Source organism: Diceros bicornis, chromosome 19 (genome assembly GCF_020826845.1).
Source record: "Diceros bicornis minor isolate mBicDic1 chromosome 19, mDicBic1.mat.cur, whole genome shotgun sequence".
Taxonomy (NCBI): Eukaryota; Metazoa; Chordata; class Mammalia; order Perissodactyla; family Rhinocerotidae; genus Diceros; species Diceros bicornis.
This window is the reverse complement of record NC_080758.1, coordinates 26,385,681-26,412,550: the sequence shown is the minus strand read 5'-3', so window position 1 is coordinate 26,412,550 and position 26,870 is coordinate 26,385,681. Positions and strand designations below refer to the sequence as shown.

General features: G+C 43.9%; 1 protein-coding gene across 1 annotated transcript; it reads left to right on the top strand.

Moving 5' to 3' along the window:
• The first annotated feature begins 312 nt into the window (after positions 1 to 312).
• LOC131418182 (vomeromodulin-like) lies at positions 313 to 15,955 on the top strand. Its single transcript, XM_058562178.1, has 14 exons — positions 313 to 406; positions 3,184 to 3,775; positions 4,091 to 4,192; positions 5,549 to 5,704; positions 6,886 to 6,964; positions 7,321 to 7,378; positions 8,108 to 8,178; positions 9,934 to 10,080; positions 10,953 to 11,075; positions 11,415 to 11,482; positions 11,794 to 11,824; positions 13,471 to 13,531; positions 14,293 to 14,372; positions 15,670 to 15,955. The coding sequence occupies exons 1-14, from the start codon at positions 313 to 315 to the stop codon at positions 15,691 to 15,693; spliced, it is 1,686 nt and encodes a 561-aa protein (XP_058418161.1). The 3' UTR covers positions 15,694 to 15,955.
• Positions 15,956 to 26,870: the final 10,915 nt, after the last annotated feature.

Genomic DNA, 26,870 nt, shown 5'->3' with positions numbered 1-26,870 from the left:
CCCTCCAGGTAAGGCCATTGGCAGGGCTTGGCCTGTACTCAAAGGTTGCCAACAGTCCACAGACACCTTTAAGCAAAGTTGAAAAAGAAGGAGAAAAAGGGGCCCTTCCTCGAGACATTGACTGCCATGTGTTGGAACGTTGTCCCATGAATACAGTACACAGACTAGAACACTGACAACGTGAACGGCATCTTCCTACAAGAGCTAGGACCCTTGTATGTGCACATCCAGTATAAATGTACTGGCAGCCCTGTGGTCCATTGGGAATGTGGGGTCTGACAAAGCCATCCTTTGCAGATACCAACCGCCAAGATGCTGACCCTCTGGGCCCTGGTCGTCATGCTGGCCGTCTACACAGGAGCATTTGACCTGCTGACCCCACCTTTACAGCTGAGAAAACTTCCTGGCAATATATTCACTGGGGAGTTTGATAGCAGCCTCTCAATCAATCCGCCAGTCTACAGGCCCCCCACAAATCCCTCAATCCTAGGAAGCTCTCCACGTATAAGACATTTAGCTGGGACCTCCAGAGGCAGGTGTCCACCCGTGGCCAAGTACTTAATGTCTAGCAGAAAACTCAATGAATGTAAGTAAGAATTGTTTCACCTGCACACCTTTGACTGCACCCTCTCACCAACACGCTTCTCATTTCTAGCCCAAAGTCTAGTTCCACCTTCTGAACAAGTGGTTCTCAAACAGGAGGAGGCATTGGAATCACCTCAGAGTTTGATAACAAAACACATGCCCGGGCCCCACTCCCAGACTTTCTGGTACAGCAGTACCACAGTGGGCCTGAGAACTTGGTTTTCTAATAAACTCCAAGATGATGCTGAGGCTGCTTGTCCGCAGTCCGCACGTTGGGTAGGACTGGTCAAAGCAAGCCTGGAGAAGGCAGCTCTTGAAACCAGCAACCTGTTTGGTTATCTATATGACTCTTCTCACCGGGAGACAGGAGAGCTCACAGCTTCTCACTGCCGGGCCCAACAGCTCATCCCAGGCACCCACAGACGCTTAAAGCACTAACTGGGTTGACCAGGAGCCAGGAAATGGGAAATCCGGGTCCAAATCCACCAAACTCCTTGACCAGATTCACGCTCTCCAACTAGCCCCATTCTCTCTCCCTCTCTGAGCCTCTGCTTCCTCCTCAAGGAGATGTGGAATTCTGTCCTCCAGCAATCTCCCAGGGTCTGAGAGCAGAGGAGCTCAGGAATTGCAAGGCTTGGCAAAGAAATGACTCCCTTTGGAAAACAAGAAGGGAGTAGGACTCATCAGCAAATGAAGGCCAGCAGGAAAGCCCGCAGAGCTCCCCTTAACAGCCTTCTGCAGCCAGGACCTGGGTCAACCTCCCAGAGTGACATGACAGGGTAACAGAGGGGGACTCTGCACCTGCCTGGTGGCCACAACACCCAGCCCCACAGCTCACACATCCACTGCTTTGCCTTTTCAGGAACATGGGCTCCACTCTTCCTACCATCCTTCCTTATTACAAAATACTTCAAATATGTAGAAAACTGCAGACAGTGGTACAAATGACAGTTGTATACCCCTCAAGCAGTGATTTGGTGGTGGTGGTTGTTAATTTCATCACCACACATAAAAAAGCTTAAAAGACATATATAGCAAACACCCTGTACCCACTGCTGAGATTAAGGAATAAAACCTGGCAATAGGGCTGAAAGCTCAGGGGCTCCTGCTGGGCTGCATCCCCTTCCCTCTCACTCTCTACCTCCCCTCCAGTGGCCTCTGGCCTGATTATTTCTCCCTTGCCATTTCTTTATATTTTATGACATGTAGATATTCCTTCTCAATATAAAAAATTGCACTACGTGTTATAAAGTTTCCCAAAAGATGACCTTCTTGCAGTGTCTCTCAATCTTAGCTTTCTGAGGTGGCTCATCCATGTTGTAATGAGAAAGACTGTCCACTCATTTTCACAGCGGTATTCTACCGGATGAATCCTAGATCATTTACGCATCTATTCGCATCTTTTTTCCCAGTTTTGTGCTTCTCCGAGCAATACTGACCTGAACACGTATAGGTCTCCTGGTGCTCATGCACAAGAGACTCTCTAGGGCATAAACATAGGAAGGGTGTGTGTCCACATCACCCTATGCAAGCAAAGGCTCTCCAGGGTGCAGAGCTCTGGGCACAGGAAGCAGCAGCAAGGCTCCAAAAGCCGAGGCTCACCAGCCCGACAGGGCTGGTACTAGTGGATTTCTTCCTGCTACTCTGCTGGGCCAGGAATGTTGTCCTTCGGCCCAGTTAACTTGTTCACTTAGGTGGGCAAGGTTGACCACCATCCAGATGTAATAGCTCTTCTTCCGAGTCCTTCCTCAGCCACTGGGAGCAGCATCACAGGACAGGACCCTAAGACTTTACAGCTCTCCAAGGTGCCCTCCTTCCTGCCCCACTACCTTCTAGGATTCCACTTCTCCCTGTCCTGTTTATCCCCAGTGTGGAGGCAAAGACAAGGTCAGCACCTCCCGCACCCTGATGACAGCAATGCTGCAGGCAGATTAGAGCTGATGCAGTTCTCCTAGTAGAGGCAGCTTCTCAAAGGTGGCAGGACCTCCCAGCGACCCACAGGGGAAAATGGGGCCTAGAGAAGGGAAGGGACTTGCACAGAATCACCAGATGGAGAACAGAAAAGTCCAGACCTGTCGGTTCCACCACCACTTCCCTAGCTGCCCCCCGTCCTACTCAGCACTTAAAATCGGCAATCACTTATTCGTCCTGCACCCAGTGACCCATGCTGCAGGTCCTACCAAGCACCCCCGGACAGGTTCAAGATGTGGGCTCGGGAAAGAGAAGACCCTGACCCAGGTCACTCAGACTTCAACGGGCAGAGCCTAGACTGTATATACTCTGGGCTACTGGGCTCAAAAACTAAACCAGGTGCTTTCATTCTATACCCAATTCGCTTTAGAGTAACATACTCAACACCCAGGCTGGCCTCAGGTAGATGCTAATAAATGTTAACTCCAACAAGGGGACAGGCATATTTTGGTTAGGCCAGGCTGTCCTCAGGTGCGCAGTAGCAAGGACCAATATTTCCAGGAGGCATGACAGACCATTTCTATGGGCCCCTCAATTCAAAGGTGCTGGTTCTCCAGCTGGGAAGTTTCCTCTGGCTGAACCGGCTGGGCAGCCGACAACAGGAACGTGTCTCTTAACCCTTTCCAGATCTGAACGCCACCCTGCCCTCGCAGATCGAGAAGATGCTGATGTGTGCAGAGCTAGATCTGGCTGGTGTGCTGGGAAACGTGATATCCACAGTGTCCAGCTCCAACCTGTTGTCTGTGTTAGACCTCACTTCTCTCAATATCCTTGGAGGTGCTGGCCTTGGTGGTGTCCTCGGCAAGGGGAGTGGTGGCAAGTCCTCAAATCTCCCATTGCCATTGCTCTCAGAAGCCACTGGTGTTGTAGGTGGCCTTGTACCCCTGGCCCAAGAGACTCTGGGCAGCCTACTACCCCTCGGTGCAGAGAAGAATCCCGTAAAAGGACTCGTGGGCAGCCTACTACCCCTCGGTGCAGAGAAGAATCCCGTAAAAGGACTCGTGGGCAGCCTACTACCCCTCGGTGCAGAGAAGAATCCCGTAAAAGGACCTGTCAACGACATTGGTCTCTCGAATCTCCTACCGGCTGTGGGAGATGACAGAGTTGACAAGCTCAAAGAATCCGCTCAGGGCGTGCTAAACAGTGCAGTGCCAGCAGGCATCACTAATGGGCTCACGGGCCTGCTGGGAAATATTGGCCTGGAAGATCTCTTGATAGGGTAAGTGCTTCCTTGACCCTAAGGCTTCTGGCACAAGAGAAAGCTTCTATTTGGGGACGCTGAAGTTCAACCTCCAACAATTCCATGGAAAGGGACAACCGCATATTCACAAAGCAATATTCCAGCTCTGTGCTGAAACCTTCTCTTTCAGGGGGAAAGATGATCATGATTTCTTCAACTGGGCACTAGGGGACTGGGGAGTCCCAGGGACGGATGGGTTGGTAGATAGTTAACTGCCTGCTTCAAAGGTATTTCTCCTGCTGCCCAGGCTGATTCCTGGAGCCCAGGATGACCCTTGATGCTATCGCTTTGCAGATTAGAGGTTCAAAAAGCGGCTGTGGAGAGCATGACGACGACCACAACAGGCGACGGGATCCTCATCGATGCAACAACTACCGCCTTCATAGGTGGAAAAGGGTAAGCCTGTCTTAGAATCAGTCAGCTGAGTTGGCCTGGACTGAGGTCTTAAGATCCAGTGTCCAAGGGCCAGGCAAAGACAAGACAAGGCAAGACAGAGTAAGGCAAGATGGCTGAGGACGGGGCAAAAGAGTAACCAGGCGCAGCTGCCCCTCCCCTCCAGCCCGGAGGAGTAAGGCAGGAGAATGACCCATGGAGTCCCATCCTCAAATAGTGTAAGCGCAGCCAAATCCAGATTTCCAGGTGAAATCTGCACAATTTTATACATGGGCAATGAAGAGAGAAACCACAGAGAATGCATCTCATACTGACATGTACACTGGTATTACAGGAAATGTACCTTCCAAATAATCTGGACTCTCCAAAGAGAATCAGCCCACCCTGCACAAATACTGTCCTAGGCAGTTGGGAGAGATAGAGATGATTAAAACGTCCTGAGGAAGCTACAAATTTAGACCTGCATGCATTCACACATTCATTCATCCTCCTAATGGGTCGTCCTAATAAACGTTGCTCTGTTCCAGATGCTGAGCTGGGCACAGAGGGAAGACTAAACGCGGTCCCTGCCCTCAGTGAGCGTCAGCATGTGGGAGAGGAGCAGGTTAACAGTGTAGGCCCAAGGCACACAGGAAGACACAGGAGGGCAGGGAATCTACCCTGGAGAGAAGACTTTTTGGACTAATACACACAGCACTGATACATCTCACTGACCAAGCTCCAGCAAGGCACTTAACTGGGGCACTCTGAACCCACTGACGCTACTTGACAACCTCATCAGGAGAGCAGTCCTGCTCTTAGACTAGGAAACAGTTTAGACTAGCAAAACTGGTTACAAACACTGCTCAAAGTCACTCAGCTAAAATATGGCAGCGACAGGATTTGAACGCAGGCTTTCTGCCTCCAGAGCCCGTGTTTGTGACCACCACAGGGAGTCAGGAAGAGCCATTTGTCTTCTCCAAATGCCAACTTTAATGAGACCAGCTTCTGGTAAATGGTGGGTTCTTCCTCTGCTGCCACCCACACCACAGACAGCTGCGGGTGCTGGGCACAAAAGTAAACCTGTAAGGGGCATCTCGTTACCATTCAGCCTGATGCCACCAACAAAAGAAGACTCTTGAAGACTGCTTAGCAGAGAGACTTTGTCAATGTTTATTGAATGCCCCCATGAGCCCGGCTCTGAATCCTGTGTACAGGGCGATGGCCAACCTTGGGGCATGCCCATTGGAAAGCACCAAACTTTCCCTCTCTCGAATAACCTGGACCAACACATGAGGCTGAGTCCCAAAATGTCTATCGCTTTGGCTGAGCGCCATCCTGCAGACAGGCCTGGCTTCACCTGCATCTTGTTCTCCACAGCCTAGCAGGACCCATAGTCAACATACTGGGATTTCAAGTGCACAGTGATATGACTCTGAAAATTGGAATTTCCACAAACAACACCCAATGCGTCAACCTCCAAGTCCAGGAGAAGGGCATCAAAGTCAAGAAAGTGTCCCTGCAGCTAGTGGAGATGTACGTGAGACTATTTTTCTCATTTTCTGGATCAATTGGCCTGTGTGCTAGAATGTCCCTGGTGGTACCACCCTTAGAGATGAGCTCGGCCAACCCAATGGTTTGAACGATCAATAAATGGAGGCCCTGAGAGGAGTCTCTGCTTGGGAATGACCCACTGTGTTTGAGAATAACCCTCCCTCACTCTGCCTGCATTCTGCAAACCATACTTTTTGTACTTTGTTCTATTTTTCTGCATAAGCAATACATTCACCTGAATCAAAATTCAAAAGATACAAAAAGCCATATAGTGAAACATCTTCCTCCCCCCATATACACCAGCTGGCTAATTATCCTCTCTGGAAGCAACCAATGGATCCAGTCTCTTCCACTGGCTTTCAGAGATATTATGTGCATATGCAACAAATGGGTGCATGTACACACACACAGAAATTAGGAGATGATATTTACACTTTTCTGGACTCTGTTTCATATTTAAAAAATGATTGTAATCTGTGGCATCAGTACATAAATTGTTTCTTCATATTTGATGGTTGCCTAGTACTCCATTATGAAAATGCACTATAATTTATTTAACAGACCCTTATCAAGGAATAGTCACTTTTTCAAACTATTTATTTATTTATTTATTTGTGAGGAGATCAGCCCTGAGCTAACATCCGCCAATCCTCCTCTTTTTTTTGCTGAGGAAGACCGGCCCTGGGCTAACATCCGTGTCCATCTTCCTCCACTTTATATGGGACGCCGCCACAGCATGGCTTGCCAAGCAGTGTGTCGGTGTGCGCCCAGGATCCAAACCAGCGAACCCTGGGCCACTGCAGCGGAGAGCGCGCACCTAACCGCTTGCGCCACCGGGCTGGCCCCTCCAACTATTAACTTTTGTACCCAACTCCAATGAATAAGGTCCCAGACAAGTCTGTTCACCAATGTCACAGTATATTAGAAGAGTAAATTCCTCCACATGGGATTGCTGGGTCAGATGCGGGGTATGGTAATTTTCCCAGGTATCCTTGCATCTTCCTTAATGACTAAAGCTGAAGGTGAGGAGCTCAGGTGTTTGCACAAATTTAAGCAGCAGGACATCATTGCTGCTATTTCATCAATGGATGGGTTTTCTCCAATGTTTGGGCAAAATCCAGAAATGGAAGAATCACACGGTTCTCCGCACATATCTTTCCCAGGATCACAGAGTCTTTACCTGTGCCTCTGCCCTTGGATGACATCATTCCTCAAGTGCTGACAGCAACAATAAATGAGAACGTAAGTGTTGGGGAAGGGGGGCATCATCCTGGAGGTTTAAGTCACTGTGAGGAAGACAGAGGAGCCCTTTCCTCAGATATGGCTTGATGCTGGCAGAGGCTCAGGAAGGTGACATCAGGCCTTCAGGAGTCCTGATTCTGGGAGAACAGCCCCTCTGGCCCAAGAGACCAGCAAGATAGGACAATGCCTCAGGCTGGGGGGAGGACAGGATGAGTTCTTCCAGAAAGAAGACCAGGATATAGGATAAGGAGAAAGGTGGGAGGACAGAGAAGGAGCAGAAGATGTGGGGTGAGGAGGAGGAGGAGGACGGGCCTGCTGCACTTCCTTGGCAAAGCTAACAGGTGGTGATTTCACAGATTAAAGAATCAAAATCGTGTGACATTGATCTCAGTGATTTCAATGAATGCAAGAACTGTGAGTACAAACACCTGACCTCCTTGGGGCTGCCCAAGTCAATGGAGGGAGATGGTCAATGCTCCCCTGGATTCCACTGGGTGACACACAGGAGAGGATGGGGCTGTGGGCTGCAACATCGTGCACCTCCAAGCACCCAGGCAGAAAATGTGGCACCTTACCTGCTTCTCTGAACCACTGTGACTCTTTCTCCAGGACAGAACAGGACAAGAGCCCCTTAGACATCTCTGTGGTACCTCCTCAGTCCCAAATGGCTTTCAAAGTTTATACATGCATGGGGTCTGAGCAAGGAGCAGTCCCAGGCCCTCACGCCAAGAGGCTGAGAAGCAAAAATTCCCTCCAGTGTCCCTAAACATATCCAGGAGACAGGGATGATAGGACATGGCGGGACGGCAGCTGCCAAGACAGCCAAAGCAGGGAACTGGTAATATTCCCCAAGTCCCAGAGTCGACAAAATATGGCGCCTGGGCAGCAAACCCTTTCCTCCTCCTGGAGGTTTTGGCACTTCAGGGACAGGGCTGAGCTCTGTGTCACCCTCCATCCCAAAGCCTACTCCCAGACATGTGTGGAAAAGCCAGTGAGGCACCAGCTTTCTGCCTGGGACCAAGGAAGAGGGAGGGGTCCACACTAGTCCCCCATTTGGAGGGCAAAGCCAGGCAAGAGCCCAGGGCACACCAGTCAGGGGTTTGTGGGGTTTTCTACATGATCTCTCTTTCCTCTCCCCCATAGCTACTGGCTTGTTCAAGTACCGAGTTAAAAGTTACGGACTTTCTGCAGAAGGTCTTTCAATCCTCTACTGTGTAAGTGTTCTTTGGGCTTGCGATGGATTCTGTAGGAAGGCTGGAGGCAGCCTTCAGCTCACGAAATGCACTCCACTGACATGACACACCAGCCTTCATCCCTTCTCACATCCCCAGACCTTTACCACGCGGTGAATCTCCCACGCTTCCACCACAACACCTGAGTGCCTGCCACAGGGGTCAGCCACGTTTCCCCTTCCATTGAAGTCCAATGTGCCATGACTATGAGGTATTCCAACAATGACAACCATTTCTTGACAGGTAGGATGTACCCAGTACAGGTCTAGACACTCAACAGACAATACATAAGAAAACAAAAAGGGCCGACTCACCCCACCCACCCATCTCAACCACCCGAGGACTGCAAACCTACACCATGAGGAGTCCTGAAGAGGGCAAGGTTTTGGATCCACTTCTGGGAATCCATCTGTACTAAGTACATCCTAAGTGCAGATGTATTAAAGCACAAAAATACAGGTATTAATGATGGAAAAAGAAAAAAACTAGACAAGAAGAGAAAGGTTATAATTAAACCATGTATGAGATGTATGAGATTGTAATGGTATACAGAAATGCTTATAAAGGTACTATTAATTTTTTTGTGCGTGTGTGAGAAAGACTAGACCTGAGCTGACATTCGATGCCAATCTTCCTCTTTTTGCTTAGGAAGATTGGCCCTGGGCTAACATCCCTGCCCATCTTCCTCTACTTTAAAGATTTTATTTATTTATTTATTTTCCCCCCAATGCCCCAGTAGATAGTTGTATGTCATAGCTGCACATCTTTCTAGTTGCTGTATGTGGGATGAGGCCTCAGCATGGTCGGAGAAGCAGTGCGTCGGTGTGTGCCCGGGATCCGAACCCGGGCCGCCAGCAGCGGAGCGCATGCACTTAACCGCTAAGCCACGGGGCCGGCCCCATCTTCCTCTACTTTATATGGGACGCCACCACAGCGTGGCTTGACAAGCGGTGCGTAGGTGCACGCCTGGGATCCAAACCTGCGAACCCCGGGCAGCCGCAGCGGAGAGCGCGCACTTAACCCCTGAGCCACCGGGCCAGCCCTTACTATTAATTTTTTAAAAGCAAAATAAAAATGATGAGGTATGCAAACAAAAATGTGCAGAAATAGCAGTGACATCAGGCAAAATCTCTTGTCCCTTCTTCGTACTTCTCTAAACTTTTCAAGTTTCCTGCCATGTGGAATTCGCATTTTATAAGCAGAGAGGAAAATGCATATGAAAGGAAGAGGAATTATTGAATGGAGGCCAGAATATTTAAGAAAAGGTTTCATAGGCAAGATGGGCCTTGAGCTTGACAAGGAGGTCATTCTAGGTGGGGAGAATGTGTAAGGAAAGGCAGGAACTATGAGTTATGTACAAACGTGCATACACATACGTTACTTGAAGTAACACTTAAATGGAGGAATTCACCTGAAAAATGAAGATTTATGTCTTCTCTTGGAAAATCAGGGACTAGGGGCCCGAGCTGCACCAAATCAGGACTGATCAACTGGAGAGGGGCAGCGCTTCTTCCTTTACAAGCGGCTCCCACTCCCCAGTCTCCATAAACCTCACCAATCCCCACTGTCCCCCAATACGGAGGCTGGGGAGGCCAGCTGCCATTTGTCCCTGCTCGTCCACTGCAACGCTCACAGGGGGCCACCTCATCCCCCAACATCACGGCGGGCCTCCAAAGGCACAGAAATTGATGCTAGTCTCACATGACGACAGGGATTTTTCTGCTTTTCTTACTCCAGGGCGAAGCTCTCTTTAACTCAAACCCAGTTCCCGTGCCTGGAAGTCCCCTTCCTGCAGATCCTAAAAATGCCAACGTTTCCCTATCTCTGTCCCACACCCTACTCAGCACAATCATCGTTCAGAGTGCTAAGAGGAGCTCCGTGAAGGTAAGCGTCATCCACGTGGCCCCTGGCACCACTCTCCTCTTTGCTTTAAGCCTAGTCTGTCAAACTCTAAAAGTGAGAAGGTGGAAAGGCAGTGGATTCCAGAACATTCTTCCAGAGATAAATATGGAAAAATGCTACGGGATACATATTTTCTCTTAATGATCATATAAATGGGCGCTTGCTGACACTGGGAAAAAGCAGAGAGCAGGGGCATAGGAGACAATGTTTTCTGAGTGCCTTCTGTGTGCCTGGGACAAAGCCAGGGGTCTTTACATAATTAATGTCATTTCAATCTCACAACAGCACTGGGAGGTAAAGATTCTTATCCCCATTTTACAGACAACCAACGTGAGAGAAGTAACTTACCCACAGCCACGGCGTGGGCAAGGGAGTGGGTTTATCTACATGTGAGGTATTTATTTGCTCCTGGCCCCAAAAGTGATGGAAAGAATAGTGGCAGTAATAACAACAAATTATCATCAGTGACTACTTTCTATGTGCCAGGCTCTGTTTCAGCAACATACAATGTTTCCATAACAAAGTCTCCCAAAATGATCACGGGCAGAGCTGTACCCTACAAGCGCATAGAAAGAAATGGACTTTAAATTGAATGAGGTATAATAGAAAAGTAAAATTTTACGTGTTAAATGCCCCACTGTCCTTCATGAAATGAGATACAGGGAAATGTCTGAAATGAGACCCTGTCTCTTGTGGTCATATCAGCCAGGCCAGCACCTAGCTAGGTGACCAACTCATTCTAGAGGATCAATAAATATTTGAACAAATGAATTAAACGATGCATGGGTGTCTCATAATGCAACACTCTGCAGTCCTTCTTCCCCAGACTCTAAATGACCACTCCTTTGCAACAGGGGAATAACCTGGATGCAAGCATCTACAAAATATCCTACTCCTTCCAGCCAGACAACAGAATGCAAGTTATCTACTGGGTTCCTGTGAAAAAGAATGGTGACAGCTTTGCCACCGGGAAAACGGTAAGTGCTGAGTAACAAATCAGGACTGAGTTGTGAGGAGGAACTGGCAGGAGCAGGGGTTACATGGAAAGAAGAGAGCGCCCCTGGGAGAAGCTGCTACCAAAACGCTGAGGGCCGGAGGGCCTGGGTGTCCCTAGCACAAGGGAGACCAGCCAGGCTGGTGGGCTCAGCCACCAAGGGAAGGATGGAATAAACAGGTTGGATGGGCAGGATGAGACCAGGTCGTCGCCACTCTAGTCCTGACCTGTGACCTGTTGGTCATATCACCAAGTGACGTGTTTGCTCAGTAGCCAGGTCAAGGTATTACTTTTAACTCACGTTTGCTTTATATTAATGCAGACCTTAATCATCTCCCACGCGTGCAAGATTTCAAAAGACAAATTGAGAGCAGACATCCAGGCTGTCAGGTACTGTCTGTAACTACAAGATCATCTTGCCATTCGTCAGTGTGGGAAGAAATATCAAGAACCCGATTCAAATCACATGAGAAGGATAACTGAAGAGGTGTTTTGGGAATACTTGCATAATTATAGGAAGTCAGCATGGAGTTTTCAATTCAAACCCTGTTATTCACCTTAAATTTGCTCATTCTTCTTAGTATTTTCCAATTTATAAGTGACTTGAAGAAGGAACTGAGCTAATACTTAAATACTACTTGAGAATTGGTTAATATTTTTTATTGGAAAATAATTTCTCCTTGTACTGTGTTTCCTGACAGCATTCAACACAGCGTGATACCACTTAAGGCTGTAAGTTGATTCAATTTCCAAAATATTTATCGATGATAGGTGAGCTACTATTTTAAAGCCAGACGCTCAGTCACATGGGCTCTCTGGAAAAGAAAAGGTCATACAGACTGGATCACAGACACAATGTGGAGTAGGACTGCAGGCTCCAAACCCAGGCTCTCCTGGGGAGCTCTTAAAATCGGTTCCCCAAGCCCACTGCTGCAGTCCCCACTTAGTCAGTGCCCTGAATGAGGCCTGACCCATGCTTTTGTAGAGGGTAAGGGGCCCCCCAACAGGCTATGGGGTCCCTTGGGAGGATGAAAAGGTGATCTAGAGTCTAATCTTGCCTTAGCTCATGGGAGCTTCTCAGACACATACCCAGCCTCCTGTCACCTCATACTTCCCATCAGTGGTTCTCAACTCATGTTCTATGGAGTGAGCACATGGATCATCAGAGGAGACCTGGGAGGTAGGGAAGTGGGGAGAGTCAGGGAGACCCTAGTGACCATGCTCTGTGCACAGAGATGGAAACTCACAGAAGGCTCACCGACCAACTCCACATTTAAGACATCCAATCTTGAGCACGTTCATACCTTCATTCAACAAATGTTTAGTGAGCACTACTATGTGTCCGGCCCTAAAAATGCAACATGAAACAGCGATGAGGTCCCTGACTCCAGGAGTGAACTTCTAGTTTAAGTGGGAGGACAGGGATAAATTAAAACCATAAATAAATCAGCCAAATCATTAAGAGCCTGGGAGCCACACACTGAGTAGAGGCACACAGTGGGCTCTCAGAGGTGAACAACCTTATGACATACGGGACTGTCTAGGTCCCCTATGTCAGCCCTGAGATAATGGGGAGCCAGTCAAGAGGCAGACTCTGGGAGTCGTTACAAGCCCAGGCTTCCTGCATCTCATCTTTACCAGGCAGCTACGTGATACGCCAGGCTCTGTGCAAGGAAAGGAACATAGAAGGCATGGTCCTCCACCTCATGTAACTACCCACCTGATGGAGGACACAAACATTTATGCAAATAGCTGTCAACTGAGCATAAAGAAGACAGTGGAGAGAGCACCAATGGGGAGGCAGACAGTGAGTTCACTGAGAAAATGATGCCTGAACTCAGCCTTGAAGGAGGAGCAGGAGTTCACCACAGACCAAAAGTGTGTACCAGGGAGAGGGAACAGGATGCGCAAAGGGCAGGCAGCACAGGATCACAGACCTGTTGAGGGGAAGGCAAAGGAAGGAAGGTAAATAGAGCACCAGGGGAGGACCAGATCAGGGAGAGACTCGGATGGGACCCAAAGGAGGCAGCATTCAGCAACACCTGATCCTACCCAATGCTGATCCTCCCCAATGCTGAATCCCGCGTTTGTCCTGAGGGCACGCAGCTGCAAAATAACAGGAACCCAAAAAACATTTGTCAAGGAGCCACCTAAGGCATCAAAACCTACTGAAGGGCCTTTGAAAACTCCAAAGAATGAAAGGCCAGAGGGATAGATAGAGATCCACCTCCCCACACAGCTGTGTTCAGTAACAGATTTCCTCCACCAAGAGGAAAACCTACAAGGACAGAGGCCCCCAGGACTCCTTTCCCTGACGTGAGGACGAGCTGGGGGGCTGGTTGGTGTACTGACAAAAATGCTCCTCCCGTCTCTTCCAGAAGGTCGAGGTGCAAGATGTGATGACTGCAGTTCTGAAAAAATTTTTGTCTGCCTTTGTGGGTACGTGGAATTAATGACATGAACACCTAGAAGAGTCAGTGTCACGAGGAAGGGACATGGGTGTGAAACTGCATCATGTGCCATGGCACTGAGCACAATATCATCCAATCACTGTCTGGATCAAAAAGTACTTCTTTGTCTTTAGATAGGAGCTTCAGCATATTGAGATGACAAAACATGAAAACCAAATCAAAATGTTTCTTCTACAGGTCCAAATGAAATCCGGCCCACTAGGGGTCTTCAGGACAACAGCATCACGTCACTTAGAGGAAACATGGACCTGGGTCACCTAGTCACACAGATACTAGGGTCTGAGATATTCAATAGTCTTAAGTCATAACCCTTACGACCACCAAGAGATGATGGTGCAAAATGTCATCTATACGTATTTATGATGAACTCTAAAAGGGTTCAATATAGTACAAATGGCACCAGAACACCAGGGCCTAATTTTTCTGGCTTCTTAAGGTAGTGAGGGCAGACATGCCAGCTTCTCTCTTGGTACTGACTCTCTGTACATAGAATACCCACCAGGTTTCCAGTTAGTTCTACAGTCTTTTCTGATCCTTGTGAATTCACCCTTACAAACACAAAAGACTGGGAGAGACTGTCTTAACTCACATCTCTCCGTTGAATGAGCGGGGAGAGATTTCTCCTAGAGCCATACACCGCCCAGAGATCCCTCCAGTTGACTGTGGCTAAAACACACCAGCCTGGTCATTGCTTCTTTCAACTCATAAGATGCTCCTTCTTTATTTCAGAAAATTTAAGTCAATGGAACGTTCCGCCAGGAGTAACCTCAAATCCTCTAATCAATGCCAAAGTTGAAGTGCTTAAATCGGTAAGAGAGAGAAATACAAATATTTTCCTTTTGCGCTAAAGCCCACTCTGAGCTTCCATCTTCCGAGGACCGAATGGGGCCAGTTGGCCCTGGTATCACAGTCTGTTCTGGGCTGCCCTACCAGCTCCATCCAATCTCCCCACTCTTTCCTAGGCAGATTAGCTGCTTACTGTCCCTTTACTCACCATACAAGTCCTAACACGGAGACACTCTTGATCATAAGTAATCAAATAACTGTTTACTGTTCCCATGAGGACTCTCATACTTATCTGAATACACCTCAATCATTTCTTTGGAAACATCCCCACTACATATGCCTGACTCATCCACACTGTCACCTTGTGTCTCCTGGGGCCTCTCCTTCTCTGCACCCTGACTCAGACTTCCCCCTTCTTCTCATCTATTGAACACTATACCCAGAGAAAATTTGAAAGAGAACTTGCTTCCTAAAAAAGTTAAAAGAATGAGATTTTTATTGAAATCTGTCACCAGGAAAACAGTAAATGACGAGGGTGGAACTAGGGAATATATATGAGAGAGTTAAAAGTTTAGAATCTCCATCGCCCTTAGATGTTCTGTTGTTGGTAAACAAGCTTAATGAGGATGCAAGCTGACCAGGAAAATATCAACTTCTCTCACTTTGGCTCAAACCTCAGAAGCTGTACATTCCTGTTTTCACTTACCCCCCAAATATCCCTGTGTCTGTGGCCAAATCAACTACCAGAGTATAAGTGTGGTAAAATCAGCACCTGCCTCAGTGTTAGTCTTCTACTTCCTGCTCTTAGGCTCCATAGCTATGAGTGGCCTTGGACACGTCACTTAGCCTCCCCAAGTCAGCCTTGAGTCAAGGGATTGCCTCTGATAAATGCCAACTGTGTTTCAGCTACATGTGAGAGAACGCTCAACCAAAACTGGTTGAAGCAACAACAATAAAATTATAGGTACTGAACATCCAGGGATAGGGCTAGCTTCAGCAGGGGCTTGACTCAGGGCCCAAACCATGACACCAGAATCCATCTCTTGCCTCTACTATTTCTGGGTGGGCTCTGTTTTGGCTCTACATCAAGGTCCTTGACCTAACCACAAGCTTCACTCTCCATTTCTTTCTAGAATAGCTCAAATGACGAGCACTCAGAAATAACCTCTGGGGCTCCCATTGGCCTCACTTGTTCCATATCCCCATCCTTGAAGCAAGCACTGTGGTCAGAGGGATGGAGTACACTGCGTGGCTCAACCCAGGCCTATAGCCAGCTTATGTATTTAAGATTATGATTAGTTGTCTTTTGCCTCCTCACAGACCGATCTTCAGGCAGCAAACTAAATCCAGCACACCTGATGCCAGAGAATGTTCCAGAATGAAAGCACTCTAAAACTTCTCTAAGAAATATTGAACAAGGACATCCTTATGATTAAGCAGCCAAGTAGAATAGTATTCTGGACATGTCAACTATTCTTTGGACTCTCACCAACATTACTTTGAAGTAACAAGTACAAAAAAAGCAAGGATCCAGAGATTTTTAGCATTTTGTAATCATCACTTTAGTAATTAACCTGTTTTCATGCAAAAAAATGACTCACTTGTCTTCAATTCCTACAAATAGGTTTTTTGTCATATATTAATGACTAGTAAAAACACTGCTTACTAGGGATATAAAAATTAATAATATGAATGATGAGGCAACAAAACACGGGATTAACTTATCTAATATGTAGGGGATAATCATAACGATTACAAGTCCTCTTCCCATATCTCTGCCCTCCCCTCCCTAATTCCCAATGCCTTCTTTTGCCCATTGGCCCAACATGAAAATCATACAGGGGCTAGAATCCAACTTCCTCATCGTCACATGTTAAACATCAAGGGGCACAGTCCAAATGCTAAAAGCTGGATGGAACAGAGCAGGTAAGAGCCTGGTAATACCATAAACAGGGCAGCAAAGCATCTAGGTCCCAGCTCAGTGACTATAAGTCACGCCAAGCAGCTGTGAGAAGAAAGCCAAGCTGAGCAGTCAAGAAACCAGTGAATGCAGAGAACCCCAGAAACACATACAACAGGATGCTGAAAAACATGTCTGTGATCTCTATACCAGGCAGAGACCCTCTGTCCTGTGCCCAGCGTCTACATAACTGTCTGCTCTGGAGCCAAAAGAGCTCAGATTGTGGACATGAAGACCAAATAGGGGAAGCAGAGCTAGAGACTGGGCTTGCCTCACAGCAAGGACAGCTCCCCATAAAATAAAGGCCAAATCACACTATCACCTTCAGCCCTTTGTCCAAACCTGAGGTCTTGATTTCTCCCCAGGCCATACTTCCTATAGTCAATCCCATCTCGGTAAATGGCAGTACAATCCAATCAGCTTTCCTAGCCCAGACATCTGGGAATCATTCTTGATTCCTCCCTTTCTCACCAATAGATCGAGTCCTGTTGATTCTGCCTCAAGAACACCTCTCCCCTCTGTCTGCTTCTCTCCATCGCCATCCCAGTCCAAGTCACCACCATCATTCACCAGGGCAACTGGTCTCCCTGTTTCTGCCCTTGCCACCTATGATCCATTCTCCACATGGCAGGCAGAGTATTTTTTATAAAATACCAATCCTCCCTACTTAAAAACCTTTCAACCATTGGTGACTATGTAGAGAAATCGAAACCCTCGTGCATTGCTGGTGGGAATGCAAAAATGGGTTCAATCTCTGCGGAAAACAGGTTGACTGTTCCTCAAAAAATTAAACATAAAATTTACATACGACTCAGTAATTCCATTCCTAGGTATATGCCCAAAATAATTGAAAACATGTGTTCAAACAATCCCTGTGCATGATTGCTCATAGCAGCACTGTTCACAATAATCAAGAGGTATAAATAACTGAAATGTTCATCTATGGATGAATGGATAAACAAATGTGATATATACACACAATGGAATATCCTTCAGCCATAAAAAGGAATAAAGTACTGATCCATGCTACAATGTGGATCAATCTCGAAAAGATGACGCTCAGTAAACAAAGCTAGACAGAAAATATCACATATTGTACGATTCTGTTTATATGAAATACTCAGAATAGGTAAATCCATAGGAACAGAATGCAAAGTGGTGGCTGCCAGGAGGGCAGGGAGTAGCAAAGGAGGAGTAACTGCTTAATAGGTATGGGGTTATATTTTGTAGTGATGGAAATATTTTGGAACTAGATAGAGGTGGTGGTTGCACAACATAGTGAATGTACTAATTACCACTAAACCGTTCCCTCTCAAATGGTTAATTTTATGTTATGTGAACTTCACCGCCACTTAAAACACAGAAAACCTTCCAAATCACAGTAGCAACAAGTATACCTATCACCCAGCTGTTGGTTTCTAACATCATTCTTTATAAAAGTAATCAGGGCTCCTTGGAGGAAAGGGTCATTCTAGGACTGGAGAGGAAATATAAAAGATGACCCCAGAGCATCTTATAGTTACTGAAAGTAAGAAAGTGCCCCCCCAAAAAAGAAAAAACCACAATGATCGAGGCACGTCAAAGGGATACAGGGCCAACTGAAAGAGCTGCCAAAGCTGGAATAATACGACCAACAAAATAAATAAACCAGTATTGGATTGTAACCCAAAGTATAAAATAAACATCCAGCAATCTACACTTATATAAATAAATGATTCAATGAAGAAATGGGGGAGAACAGACAAATCTCCCATGCAGAAGAATCACAAATGATTTACGTAGTTACTCCACCCTCATAGAGGTAGAGCATAACTTCCCACTCCTTAAGTTTTGGCTGCACATAGTGACTTTCCTCTGAAGAGCACATACTGAGAGGAACAAAAAAAGAGCAACTTTACAGTGAAGAAATCTGACAACCACAACCTCAAGCCAGGTGATCAAGGTTAACATGAACAGTGATAAGTCACATTAACAGTGTGTACCTTATGATCTGATGGCACTCTATCTCTGTGGTCTTCCTCCCCAAAAGACATAGCCACATCTAATCACGAGAAAAACGTGACAAATTCCAACTGAGGGACACTCCACCAAGTATCTGATCAGTTCTCCTCAAAACTGTCAAGGTTATCAAAAACAAGGAAAGTCTGAGAAATGGTCACAACCAAGAGGAGCCCAGGGAGATATGACTGCTAAATGTAATGTGGTATCCCAAATGGGATCCTGGGACAATGAAAAGAGATTAGGGGAAAACTGAGGCTATCTGAATAAAGTATAGGCTTCACTAAATAATGTATTACTATTGATTTATTAATTATAACAAATTAACCATGTTAAATTAAGATGTTATAATAGGGAAAACTGGGTGTGGGTGTAGAATAACTCTCTATTAATTCTGTAAATGCTAATAATTTTGTAAAACTAAAACTGTTCTAAAATAAAATCTTTATAAAAAATAAGAAATAAAATATTAACAAAAAGAAAGAAAAATGTAAGGACAGAAGAGCCAATCTGAAAGAGCTCCCAATGCCCAAATTGGGATTAATTTGAGTAACAAAATAAACATCATAGTATAGACCAAAATATAAACATCCATGAGTCCGTACTGACATAAATAAATGATGGAATAAATAAAGAAACAGGAGAGAAGAGGCAAGTTTTTCTTATAGAAGAATTCCAAATAATACATATAAATACTCCCCCTTTGGGAGGTAGAGCTTAATCCACACCATTCTTTAGGGTGGACTAGACTTAGTGACTCAATTCCAAAGAATAAGAGTATAGAAAAGGAAAAACAGCAACCTTACAGTGAAAAAAAACACGGCAGACAGCATCTTAACCAGGCGAGGAAGATTAGCTTCAACAACAATATTCATATTACATACCCCTTGGTACGATTTGATGAAAAGGATACTAATCATAAGAAGACACCAGAAAAATTCCAAATTGAGGGACACTATACAGAGTATCTGACCAGAACTCTTCAAAAGTGTCAAGGTCATGAAAAACAAGGAAAGACTGAGGAACTTTCACAGATCAGAAGAAATAAAGGAGACATGACAACTAATGCAATGTGATATCTTGGATTGGATGCTGGAAGATAAAAGGTACCTTCATCAGTGGAAAAACTGGCAAAATCAGAATAGTTTTATTTAGTTAATAGTAATGTGCCACAGCCAGCCCTGATGGGTGTAGCGGTTCAAGTTCGGCGCTCTCACCGCTTCGCAGCCAGGGTTCACTTCCCCGTCACACACCACCTGTCAGTTGCCATGCTGTGGCAGCGGCTCACATAGAAGAACTAGAAAGACTTACAACTAGGATATAATAACCATGCACTGGGGCTTTGGGGAGGGGCAAAAAAAAAGAGGAAGATTGGCAACAGATGTTAGCTCAGGGCAAATTTTTCCCTGTAAAAAAAAAAAAAGGCAAATAGTAATGTGTCAATATTGATTTCTTAGTTTTAACAAATGTACACCATAGCTATGTAAAATGTTAACATCAGGGAAAGTTGTGTGAAGGATTTAGGGAAACTCTCTATACTAACTTTGCAACTTTTCTGGAAATCTAAAATGTTCAAAAGTTAAAAATTAAAAAAACAAAAACCACCCAATGTCTGTCCACTGTATTTAAATAAAATCCATCCGGCCTCAAGGTTCCTGAACAACGTACCCAAAGCCAACCCTTCCCGTCTCATCTCACATCAGTCTCTCTCTTCTCACAACATTCTATCTACGCTGACCTCTCTGTTTTTTCACCTCATAAACTCACCAAGCTCTTTCTCCTGCCATGAGATCTGTGGCAGATTATATTTCCAAAGATGGCACCAACAATATCTGCCATCCCACACGCTCTTCCAGAACCCAGCTACTTCCCATTAAGAGGAGAAATCTAATTTCCCTTTACTTGAATCTGAGTGCAAATGTAAGTTGCTTGTAATTGATAGTAATTCCTCTTTTATCCCTATATGATTTAAAAGAAAATTTCATAAAACAAGAAATATAAATCTATGTTAAGGGGCACACAATATATAAAGACGTATTTTAGAACAATAACAACAGGTAGGGGTGAGATGAAATGCTACAGGAGCAACATTTTTGAATCCTATTAAAACTAAGTATTAATTTGGACTGTTATAAATTAAGATGTTTATTATAATCCTCAAAGCAACCATAAAGAAAATAACAAAAAAATACATAGTAAATGAAATTAGATGGGAATCAAAGTAGTCCACAAGAAAATATCTAACACAAAAAAGGCAGTAATGAAAGAACAAAAAAGATATAAGATATATAGCAAACAAAGAGCAAATTGGCAGATGTCCTTCCTTCTCAGTAATTATAATAAGTATAAACGGATTGAAGTCTCCAATAAAAAGGCAGAGATTGGCCAAATGGATTTAAAAACAACAACACATGATCCAACTAGTCATGCACCACATAACGATGTTTTGGTCAACAAGGAACTGCATATATGACAGTGGTCCCATAAGACTGGTACCATATAGCCCAAGTGTGTAGTAGGCTATACCACCTAGGTTTGTGTAAGTACAATCTATGATGTTCGCACAACGATGAAATCACCTAACCACACATTTCTCAGAATGTATCCCCATCATTGAGCTATGTATGATCATATATGCTGTCTACAAGAAACTTGTTTTAAACCAAAGACATAAATAAGTTGACAGTGAACAGATGAAAAAAGGTACTTCATTCAAATGGTAACTAAAAGAGAACTGAGGAGGCTATACTAATATTAAACAAAATAAACTTTAAAACAAAAATTGTTACAAGAGACAAACGACATAACATAACAATAAAAAGGCAATCTATGCAAATGATTTAACAATTATAAACATATATGCACCTAACAATAGAGCCCCAAACTTGATGGAGCAAACTGTGACAGAATTGAAGGGAGAAATACGTAGTTCAATAATAATAGTTGGAGATTACTTTCAATAGTGGAAAGAACAATTAGACAAAAGATAAATAAGAAAATAGAAAATTTGAAGAACACTATAAATCAACTAGACAGGGGCCGGCCTGGTGGCTTAGCGGTTAAGTGTGCGTGCTCCACTGCTGGCAGCCCGGGTTCGGATCCCAGGCGCGCACCGACACACCGCTTCTCCGGCCATGCTGAGGCCATATCCCACATACAGCAACTAGAAGGATGTGCAACTATGACGTACAACTATCTACTAGGGGGCTTTGGGGAAAAAAAGGAGGAGGATTGGCAATAGATGTTAGTTCAGAGCTGGTCTTCCTCAGCAAAAAAAAAAAAAAAGAAGAAGATTAGCACAGATGTTAGCTCAGAGCTGATCTCCCTCACAGAAAAAAAAAAAATCAACTAGACATAGTAAACATATATAGAACACTCTCCCACCAATAGGAGAATACACATTCTTCTCAAGTGCACATGCAACATTCATCAGGATAGACCATATGTGAGATGAGAAAATGATTCTCAATAATTTAAATCATACAAAGTATTTTCACTGACCACAATGGAATGAAACTAGAAATCTTTAGAACAGAAGGAAATTTGGAAAGTTCAAAAATATGTGAAATTAAACAACAAACTCTTAAATAAGCCATGGACCAAAGAAATCAAAAGAAAAAGTTAGAAAATACTGGGGCCAGCCCTGTGGCGAAGTGGTTAAGTTTGAGCGCTCTGCTTTGGCAGCCTGGGGTTTGTGGGTTTGGATCCCAGGTGGACCTACGTACCATTCATCAAGCCATGCTGTGGCGGTGTCCCACATATAAAGTAGAGGAAGATGGGCATGGATGTTAGCTCAGGGCCAGTCTTCCTCAGTAAAAAGAGGAGGATTGGCATCAGATGTTAGCTTAGAGCAAATCTTCCAACCCCCCCCCCAAAAAATTAGAAAATACTTTGATATGAATGAAAACAAAAACCCAACAGACCAACACTTAAGAGATACAGTAAAAACAGCACTCAGGGGAAATTTATAGCTGTAAATGCCTACATTAAAAACAGAAGAAAGAGATTTCAAAGAAGAAATCTCAAGAGAAATTTTAAAATATTTTGAACTTAATGAAAATGAAAATACTACTTACCAAAATTTGTGAAATACAGCAAAAATAGTGCTTACAGGGAAATTTATGGTATTAAATGCATATAATAAAAAAGAAGAAAGATGTAGAATCAACAATCTAAGCTTCCACCTTAGGAAACTAGAAAAACGAAGCACAAATTATTCCAAAGTAATCCAAACTTCTTTCCTTTCCCAAAACAAAAGAATAAAAATTAGAGTAGAAATCACCGAAATTGAAAACAGGAAATCAATTTTAATAAGCAATGAGGGGGCAGCCCAGTGGTGTAGCAGTTAAGTTCGTGCACTCCGCTTTGGCAGCACAGGTTTGCAGGTTCGGATCCCAGGCGCGGACCAACACACCACTTATCAAGCCATGCTGTGGCAGCGTCCCATATAAAAGTGGAGGAAGATGGGCATGGATGTTAGCCCAGGGCCAATCTTCCTCACCAAAAAGAGGAGGATCGGCAAAGGATGTTAGCTCAGGGCTGATCTTCTTCACAAAAAAAAAAGTGCAACAAAACCAAAAGCTTGAAAAGATCAAGAAAATTGTTCCTCAAGAAATCAATAAAATTGATAAGCCTCTAGCCAGCTTAAATAAGAAAAAAAAAGGGAGAAGATACAAAATTACTAAAATAAAAAAATGAAACAGGAGATACCACTACAGATCCCATGGACGTTAAAAAAAAAAAATGACTATTATGAACAATTCTATGCCCACAAATTTAATTATCCTAGATGAAAAGGACCAATTCCTTGAAAGACACAAGCTGTCAAAACTCACACAAGAAAAACACAATTTGAATAGGCCTATATGTATTAAAGAAATTGAATCAATGATTAATAACCTTCCAAAACAGAAAGCACCAGGCCCAATGGCTTCACTGGTTAATTTTACCAAACATTTAAGGAAGAAATTATATTGATTCACTACAATTTCTTCCACAAAATGGAAGCAGAAGGAACACTTCCTGACTCATACTATGAGGCCAGCATTACCCTAATACCAAAACCAGACAAAGACATTACAAGAAAAGAGCCTACAGACCAACAACTCTGGTGAATATAGATGTAAAAATCCTCAACAAAATATCAGCAAACCAAATCCAACACTGTATAAAAAGAATTATGCAACACGACCAAACGGGATTTGTTCTAAGCATGCAAGGCTGGTTCAACATTTGAACATCAATTAATGTAACTCATCACATCAACAGGCTAAAGAAGAAAATTCACATGATCAAACAATAGATGCTCAAAAGGTATTTAACAAAATCCAATGCCCATTCACGATAAAAACTCTCAGCAAGCTAGGAATAGAAGAGAAGCTCCTCAACTTGATAAAGAAAATCTACAAAAAAGCTACAGTTAAGGGCTGGCCCCGTGGCTTAGCGGTTAAGTGCGCGCGCTCTGCTGCTGGCGGCCTGGGTTGGGATCCTGGGCACGCACCGACGCACCGCTTCTCTGGCCATGCTGAGGCCGCGTCCCACATGCAGCAACTAGAAGGATGTGAAGCTATGACACACAACTATCTACTGGGGCTTTGGGGAGAAAATAAATAAATAAATAAAAAGCTACAGTTAACATCATACTTAATGGTAAGAAACTAGAAGCTTTCTCACTAAGATCAGGAACAAGGTAAAGACATCCCCTCTCATCCTCCTTTTCAACATCATACTGGAAGCCCTGGCTGTGCAATAACACAAGATAAGTAAGTAAACGGTACACAGATTGGGAAGGAAGAAATAAGACTGTCTTTGTTCACAGATGACACGATTGTCTATGTAGAGCATCTGAAAGAACCGACAAAAAAAAACTCAGCCATAATAAGCAATTATAGCAAGATTGCAGGATACAAGGTTAATATGTAAAAGTCAATTGCTTTCCTATATATCAGCAATTAAGAACTGGAATTTGAAATTAAAGTCAATTTACATTAGCATCCAAAAAATGAAATATTTAGGTATAAATCTAACAAAATTTATACAAAATCTATATGAGGAAAACTACAGAACGCTGATGAAGGAAATCAAAGAACTAAATAAATGGAGAGCTATTCCATGTACATGGATAGGAACACTCAATACTGTCAAGATGTCATTCTTCCCAACCTCATTGACAGAGTCAACACAATCCCAACACCATCCCAGCAAGTTATTTTGTAGATACTGACAAACTGCTTCTTAAGTTTATATAGACAGACAAAAGACCCAGAATAGCCAACATATATTGAAGGAGAACCAAGACTGACACTAGTCAGCTTCTAGACTTACAATAAAGCTACAATAAACAAGACAGTGTGGTACTGGCAAAAGAATTGAAAAATAGATCAATGGAACAGAGTAGAGAGCCCAAAAATTGACCCACACAAATATAATCAACTGATCTTTGACAAAGGAGAAAAGGCAATACAATAATCTTTTAAACAAATGGTGCTGGAACAATTGAACAGCCACATGCCAAAAAAAGTGATTCTAGAAACAGACCTTACATTTGTCACAAAATTTAACTCAAAATGAATCAAAGATCTAAATGTAAAATGCAAACCTATAAAAATCTTAGAAGATAACATAGGAGAAAACCTAGACGACCTTGGGTTTGGTAATGGCTTCTCAGGTAGAACATCAAAGGCATAATCCAAGAAAGAGATAATCAATAAGTTAGACTTCATTAAAATAAAAACTTTGGCTCTGTGAAAGATGCAGTTAAGAGAATGAGAAGACAGCCACAGTCTGGGAGAAAATATTTGCAAAAGACATATCTGATATAGGACCGGTATTCAAAACATACAAGAAAGTCTTAAAATTCAACAATAGGAAAATTAACAACCTGATTAAAAAGTGGACAAAACGTCTAAACAGACACCTCACCAAAGAAGATACACAGATGGCAAATAAGCATATGAAAAGATGGCCAACATATGTCACTAGGCAACTGCAAATAAAACCAGATACCACTACACACCTACTAGAATGGCTAAAATCCAGAACACTGACACCACCAAATGCTGGCGAGGATGTGGGGCAACAGGAACTCTCATTCATTGCTGGTGGAAATGCAAAACGGTACAGCCACTTTGGAAGACAGTTTGGCAGTTTCTTACAAAAGTAAACATACTCTTACCATATGATCCAGCAATCACAATCCTTGATATTTACCCAAAGGAGCTGGAAACTTGTTTCCACACAAACACCTGCACAGATGTTTACAGCAGACTTATTCATAATTGCCAAAACTTGGAAGTAACCAAGATTTCCTTCGTTAGGTGAAGGGAAAATACATTTATCCATTGTGGTACATCCATACAATGGAACAATATTTAGCACTAAAAATAAATGAGCTATAAAGCCATGAAAAGACATGGAGGAACTTTAAACACATATCACTAAGTGAAAGAAGCCAGCCTGAAAAGACCACATAATGTATGATTCCAACTATATGACATTCTGGAAAGGGCAAAACTATGAATACAGTAAAAAAATTCAGTGGTTGCTAGGGGTTGAGGGGAGGGAGAGATGAATAGGCAGAGCACAGAGGAATTTCAGGGCAGTGAAACTATTCTGCATACTATAACGGTGGATGCAAGTCATTATACATTTGTCAAAACCCATGGAATGTATAACACCAAGAAAGAACCCTACTGTAAACTATGGACTTTGGGTGATAATGATGAGTCAATGTAGGTTCATCAGTTGACACATGCACCACCCTGATGCAAGATGTTAATAGTGAGGGAGGCTGTGCCTGTGTGGAGGCAGGAGGTATATGGGAATTCCCTGTGCTTGCCAGTCAATTTTGCTATAAATCTAAAACTGCTCTAAAATAAAGTCTATTTTTAAAAAGATGATCTCGAATCAATAACCTACCTTCCACCTTAAGGACTAGAGAAAGAAGAGCAAACTAAACCCAAAGCAAGTAGAAGGAAGGAAATGATAAAGATTAGAGCAGACCTAAATGAAATATAGAATAGAAAAAAAAAAGAATCAACAAAAACAAAAGTTGGTTCCTTGAAAAGATCAACAAAATTGACAAAATTTTTTCTTTTTTTATTGCGGTGTGGGAGATCAAGATTTGGCCACCCTGAAATCTCTCTCTTTACCTTGATTGTTTTCTCTGATGGACATTTGACCTCCCCCACTAACTGCCCAAAGAATTTGACATAGAAGATCTGTTCCAGGAAGGAGTTACTATCTGATGGCTGTAATACAATGTAAAGTTGATGTTACAATAGGAAAGGCACCAACAAGCCCATCTTATCTGAAGTTCTGTCTCTAACCACATTCTGCAGATGGCCCTGCAAGGAGTTGCCAGACAAACATTTACATTTATAAGGGAGATCTCCATTTGTAAACGTATCTCCCTCTCTATTGGGAAGAAGGGGGATGGCCTCATTTCTAGAGACTTATCAATGTGGAAGGTGAGGCCTTAAATCTGCATAATAACCTTACTCTTGTTTACTGTGCTTTAGTGATAATCTCCTGTAACTGACTCCCCCCACTCCCAACATCATCC